This window comes from Hippocampus comes, unplaced genomic scaffold (assembly GCF_001891065.2).
Source record: "Hippocampus comes isolate QL1 unplaced genomic scaffold, H_comes_QL1_v1.1 scaffold590, whole genome shotgun sequence".
In the NCBI taxonomy this organism is placed as follows: Eukaryota; Metazoa; Chordata; class Actinopteri; order Syngnathiformes; family Syngnathidae; genus Hippocampus; species Hippocampus comes.
The window spans coordinates 75,431-82,230 of NW_017806273.1; the positions used below are offsets into that span (position 1 = coordinate 75,431).

At 45.0% G+C, this 6,800-nt stretch overlaps 1 protein-coding gene across 5 annotated transcripts in view; it reads right to left on the minus strand.

Annotated features, from left to right (window-relative positions):
- stard13b (StAR related lipid transfer domain containing 13b) overlaps nucleotides 1–6,800 on the minus strand; it is a 48,456-nt gene that overhangs the window by 34,150 nt on the left and 7,506 nt on the right. For 2 of the 5 annotated variants that reach the window (XM_019857548.1, XM_019857549.1), the window contains one exon: nucleotides 2,514–2,604. In XM_019857548.1, coding sequence (XP_019713107.1) covers nucleotides 2,514–2,604 — 91 coding nt within the window. Of the gene's footprint in view, nucleotides 1–2,513; nucleotides 2,605–5,595; nucleotides 5,650–6,800 lie in introns of those variants that run through there. The other 3 variants (XM_019857557.1, XM_019857555.1, XM_019857550.1) reach the window with 3 other exon arrangements.

Below are 6,800 nucleotides of genomic sequence, written 5' to 3' on the forward strand. Positions count from 1 at the left end.
TGTTTTCTTGAGGACCTTCGTCATGGTTTCTTCTCGCTTATTACTTTCCCAGAGGTCAACGCAGACTCGCTCGTTCGAGTCTTTTTTTCTTTTTTGTGCGCTCATTTTGCGACTTCATCTAAATCAGGGAACCCAGCAAGTCTGTTTACCGAAGTGTCGCAGGGGTACGAGCGTGCGCGTCAAGGAAGAAATAATGCGGAATGACCAAGCAAGTCATGCTGTCGGGTCCCCGATCGGCTCAGGCGGCGTTGGCCCACAAAGTTGCCTGGGAAAACAGTCGACACCAACCTCCAGCACCTGGTTTGTGTTAAGTACGCTTCCACTTCTTTCCCAATCACTCAATTTTTTTCGCACAGATTTCTCCACCAAAAAAATTGCACAAAAATGTTGTCACAGGTTTTCAATGAAATGCTGCCGTGACGTTAAATGATCATTTCAACGCACTGCGTGAGGTCATGTAGCAGGAAGTCGACAAATGGAAGTTGATACAATCGAAAGGTGAATCGACACACACTAGCTGGAAGTTGAAACAAACTAACAGGAAGTTGGCACACTGTAGGCGAATGGCAGCTCACTAAACGGATGATGGCGTGATATCAACTACCCGATAAAGGAAACAATCTTACCGGAGTTGTCTGAAACTAGCAGAAAGCGGACAGACAAAAGCTGGGCCTTGAAACAAACTCCTGAGCAATTGACGTGAACGAACAGGAAGTTGAAATTAGCAGCGAGCTGAGGCAGACGAGCAGGAAGTGGACACGCATGATCGGGAACCCGAAGCTCACGAGCAAGAAGCTGACAGGCACAAACAGGAAAATGAGAAAATCTCATCAAAAGATGGCCTGAACAACAAGAAAGTTGAACCAAACTAGCAGAAATCGACAGCAGCTAAAAGGAGGTGGCCACACATTATCGATGAGGGTTAGGGATCGAATTTCGGTTGAAAGCCCGAAATTTGGGTTTTAAAGCTGCCTGGGCGAGGCTTTTAAAGGAGGATTTGAAGTCAAAACGAAGCTTCCAAGCTAGGGGAGGTTTTTCATATCATGTTGAACGCGAACTTATGAATGCAACATTTCCAACCGTGATGAAAAATGTTTGTGGTTGTCAAAAAAGGTTCCCGCTCCGTTCTCCCCAATATTGACAAACGTGCACGAACACGAAAGAAAAAGTCACCAAATACTCGTGGCCTCCCCTTTTTTTTATTTTTTTTATTTTATTATTATTTTTTTCTTCTCTCTCTCTCTTCGCTGGCCGCCTCCGCACTCAGGAAACCGCAAGTCATTTTCCATCTTTCCATGTGTGGAATTTTTCATGCTGCCTTCACGCCAGCGGCCCCCTTTACACTCATGAGCAGAGGCTCATAAATTTAGCGCATGATCTCACCCGATTGGCGACCAATCAGTTGGACTCCACCCAGGCATGCGGCGCGGCTTTTTTCAAATAACCACACCAGGCGACAACATTGCCAGGGGGAAAATTTGCTTGAAAAAAAAAAAAATGTTTAAAAAAAAAAAAAAAAAAAGAATCAAAGGGAGGGGAAAAGCCCCTCCCCACAAAGCGATGTGATGTTATTTTCCAGAGCCACCGGAATGAAACGTGCAGACATTTGGGGGTCATGTCACATTTTAAAGGGAACTTAAAGAAAGATGCGCAGCATCTGTTGGGTGTTTTTTGGTCCAATCCAGTTAAGAGCGAAAACTCCAATATAAAAAATAAACTACAGAAAAAAGATGGCATACACGGTGGTCTCGACGCTCGGGTTTCCCAGATTTACACTTAGGCTTGGTCACGCCACATATTTCACACACACACACACACACACACACACACACACACACACACACACACACACAAATAGCGGTTGCATAAAAGTGACATGGAATGTTTACGTCCACTGGTGCCGTGGCATCATGCCCCAGAGTGCAACGTGAGCTTCCGCTCAAATCCCGCAGCTGCGCAGCCCCCAACCTCCACCCCGCCTTCACGGAACATCCCGACAAGCCCTCAGCATGACGCAAAGAATGATCTGACACCCGGGCCTCATTTCCAGTTTTGATAATTGATCCGCCGTTTATTTGTAAAATGACAAAACTATTCTTGCAATCTTTTTTTGAATGTGTAAACTTTTTGGAGTAAAAATCCCTCATTCGTAATTGTTTTTAAGATAGAAGTAGAGCACGTCGGATTTCCCCCCCTTTTATAAGAAATATATATATTTTTTTTTAACTGAAAGAAAAAAAAAAAGAAAAAATCATGCAATATGACCGGCATCTTTGAAGCGTTACAGATACTTGGGCTTTTGCTGAAATAGCAAAAAGAGCAAATGTGACGATAACCATAGAACTGGTTATGGACATTAATAGAGCATCGCGGTACCATGGCGACAAACACACTTCTCACACGGCAACATTTTGCAGAAAGTGTTTTGCCATTTTTTTGTGATGCCACCACCGAAGCGGGGAGGGCGCAGGGTGAAACGTGATGCTAACCACTGAACCAGATATGGACATTACCAGAGTGTAGCGGTAGCATAGCTCCGGAAAATTCCCACCGAAGAGTTGTCATCCTACCTGCTCCTGCTTCACTTGTCATCGTGTTGAAAACCTGGAAGAACAACAACAAAAAAAGAAAGAGCCAATGTGGTCACACAATCATTTTGGTCAAAATTAATCAGGTGCTTCTGAGGCAAGCTGAAATGCGTAAGAAGTTGACAGATTTGTTTTCGGTAAGCTGGGCCTCTCGCTGAAAGCCTGGACGACGACAACGTCAACATTCCTCTCCGTTTTCCTGCCTGCTCTGATTTACACACGCCTGCTTTCCACATTTTTCCCCTGGCGGCGACTCGGCCACTTTCCACCGCCGTTGACCTTCTCTTTGCGTGGCGCGCTCGCGTTTCCAACATTCTGTCGCTGCGTATATTTTGAGGGGGACCGCGGCCGGTCGCGTTCTCTAAAATACTGCAGCAACTGCGCTCGTCACTCAAAACATTCAAAACTCAAATCATCTTTCCGATTGAAATGGATGGAAAAGACATTCATCCATTCCAGCCCCCTCCCAAAATATCCCCTCAAAATGTATGTGTTCTTGATTTAGGAAAAAGGGCACTCTAATATTTTACGTGATGAAAACAGAGTAATAATATGCTCATTTTATCATCAAACGCCAAAATCTCTCTGTTGGAGTATTGAAGAGAGTTGACATTCCCTTCAAAAGCTGTGGGGTCGGAATGACTCATCACAGCCAAGCCCTCTGGCACGGCATGGGAAAGAAATTGCTTGAGTTAAACTTTCCATTTGACAACAAAACGTGCAAAATTGTGAACTGTTTCATTCATCCTTTTTAAGAGGCCCCGTTGTAAGCGATGTCAATGCCCTTCGACGTGGACACTTTTCTCGCAGTCTCTGTGGAGGCAACCGTCCTCGCCCGCATGTCTGTTCATGCCGCCACATCTTCCATTAACCCCTTAAAATCGGACGCCTCGTCGGGCGTTCGTGCCTCGAGATTTAACCCAGCAATTAGTTTTGCTGGATTTTCACACCTTGGCCACCAGGAGGCAGTATGAACGGTCATGCAGACGCAAAGGAAAGAAGAATAGTACAGTACTCGTTCTTTTTTAACTATTTTGGAAAATGAAAATAGATTTTTTTAATGTCCTCAAGACAATATAAAGACATGGAAATACATATGAAGAGAGTACAAGATTAACAGAAAACAATATTGTACGAACAACATAAAATACAGAAACACTTTTCAAAAATCTCCCAAACAGTAGGACCACAAAAACTTTTTTTTTTTTTTTTTTTTTTTAATTGTCGCCAACCAAAGGGAAAGCAGCAATCGGGAGAAAAGAGACTTGCCTACGTTAGAGTGCCGGTAGTGAAGTAGCAAAACAGGGCTGTCACAATGATTGATGGCGGATGTAATTAGGTCTTGTCAAAAATGTCAAGACGACACTTGGAGCGCAAATGAACCTTGCCGACAATCTGTCGGCAATGATAAGATTCATCTCCATCATCGCGCATGACAGTACGACAACACGCTAATCAGCAATAACAAATATACGCGAAACACTCTAACCAGAGATCGATAATAGAATTATTCAATAAACAAAACCTACAAATGTAGTGCTGGATTGAATTGAATGGAATTCAATACAAATGAATTTGTGTTAGAATGAATATTTTTCAACTTTTATGTTTTTGGATGAATAATTCCTGGCCTATCTGTGATCATACAATCAATTACATGACTAAATTCATGCTCGTTTGAAATTGTAAAAAAATAAAATAAATGGTAATAATCATTTCTGAAAATGTATTTTAAAGCATTTCACCAAAACCAATTTGCTGCTCATTGAACAATACAATAATACTTGATGTGTTCAATTTATCCTGTGCTTAATAACGACTAATATCACTGCAACTCGCTGAGCAGTTGTGACCGTCTTCTTCATGTATGACACATGAATGTGTTACGGTGGCTCTGTCGACCAAGGTGTGCATTAAAGCGTGAAATCTCTTGACACCTTTAAATCTTTCCATTTCATGTCTGTATAAATTACAACACTGTGAAGTGCAAAAACACACCGCAAAAAAAATGTTTCCATTGATGTTTTTATGAGCGCCTGGAACGGATTCACGGCATTTCCATTCACTTCAAGGGACAAGATGATTTGTGTGTATTGAGTGTGATCAGGGGATGAATTAAACTTGCAAGTTAAGGCACGAAGTTACTGCACTTTTTTTTTCTGCCGAGTTATCTTCACAAATACAGATACGTATTTTGGGGGTTTCTCTGACAAGACAAACAGTTGAACTAATCAATCTCCCAAAGTAAATAGAAGCAACCAGCACATTCCATCTGAGATTTGCGCCACGATGATGCAGATATTTTGCGATTCTGACGAGGTGGCACAAAAAAAAAAAAGTATCCAGATTCTTCCATAAAAAACATCTCACTGGAGAGAGAAGTCCATCTGTGTCACATGGCTGCTTCCCACCGTCGTATGGAGCGCTTACATAAGAAGAGCATTTTTGTCTGCATTTTTTATTTTCCCGCCGAACAACAAAATGTCTCAGGGCAAAACAGAGACGGTGGAATCCGGCGCTCTGAACCCTGAAACATTCTCAGCTGTCTTGAACGCGGGCTTCTGTCGCTTTCCAGTAGAAAGCGACAGCTGGCGTCTAATTTGAGAGGGCAAACCTCACTCTAAAAGGCAGACCTCCACCAAGGCTTCCACATTTGCTCATTGTAAAAATCGTCATCTGCTTGACTCGGGTTCCGGATGAAATTGAACTCCTTTCAGCGATCACAATTGACATGGCTGTCAGACGTGACGGTGGTTGTGGCGTGCTCTGTCTACTTTACTGCCAAACTGGATCTGATCCAGATGAAGTCGTGATCAACAAATTCCATCTACCGTATTTTCACCACCAAAAGGCGCGCTTAAAAGTCTTTCATTTTCCCCAAAATGATTCTGCTTCTTCAGAGGCTGCAATGCTCATTAGCATCGTCCCGACCAAAAACATGCGCTATCCAAGGAACTGAGCGCTACGTCGGCATGTCGGGAAGGTGTGGGAAAATCGCAAAACTCACCACTCTGTTCTCTGCGGAGGCACGGCGAGGATCGCAAGATCCGATTCGGCTCGCACGTTCGGGCTTTGCTTCAACGCCCGGCGAAACGACATCAGAGGGACATTCGGCATCCGTTTGTCTGTCCAACCCAGACCGGAATAAGACAAGACGGGACTGGAGCAAAACAAAGGCTCGAGGTCGAGAAAGCAGAGTCCTCGACGAGCATTCGACGCCAACACAGGAGCTCGTATGCGTCCTTTGAGAGGACGGGGACGATGACCCAGTAAAGCATCCCAGTAAAGACGACTCGGCCCGTCGGCGCTTTACAAGCCAACAGCAGCGAATGCCGGGGCCGCTTCTGCAGATGCCTGCCAGGCATTCGCCAGCTCCTGGGAAGCATCCCCAAAAGAGCCCAATGGAAACAAACACAACAGCTCCTCTGTGGCCCACGAAAGGAGACTTTTGTGCACTGGGCGCTACCTCGGCTGGCCGGCGAAGCCGCCGGCATCGGAATGAATACAATGGCCGCCTGTTCTGGCTCGCCCTTGTCGCTTGGAGGACGTGCGGTACCAGATCAGGAAAAACAAAAAGTCAGACGGATGCGCGACAAAGACGGCAGTGTCCTCTTCTTTTGAAAGAAGAGGACGACGCTCTTGTGAGGAATCCAAACCAAGTTCCAATTCAGTCCCGACACTTGACGCTTTAAGGACTGTGTCGCACTCCGTGATGGGAAGGAACTCAGTTCAAACACTTGCTCACTGTGCTTCACCCCTCGCTGGCAGCCGTTTTGAAAGCCCTTGCTCATCTTTGAGGCCTTTTTCGAGCATTCTGACTGAACTTTCAGGACCCACAGGGCATTGTGCTCCATGTAAGCACCAACGCGACAGACACAAAGACTACACTGGCTTCTTTGACCAGAAAAAGTTTGGGGAAAAGAACCTCATCAAGCACAACAGTGATGACGACGTGAATATTTTACAAGTGGAGCCAATGCCTGCTAGCTAAACAGCTATATCCTGCTTAGAAAACTGATTTTGGCCCAATTGACGGCACGACCAGGAATGCAGCGTAAGCTTTGTAGGAATGTCATGCGATGCCCGAGAGCCTCCGAAATGGCAGAGCCAAAAGCACCAACAAGCCTTCTCCGGTCTGAATCATGGATGGGTTTGGAAACTGTGTGTGTGTGTGTATGTGTGTGTGTGTGGGGGGGGGGGGGGCCTGGGGCC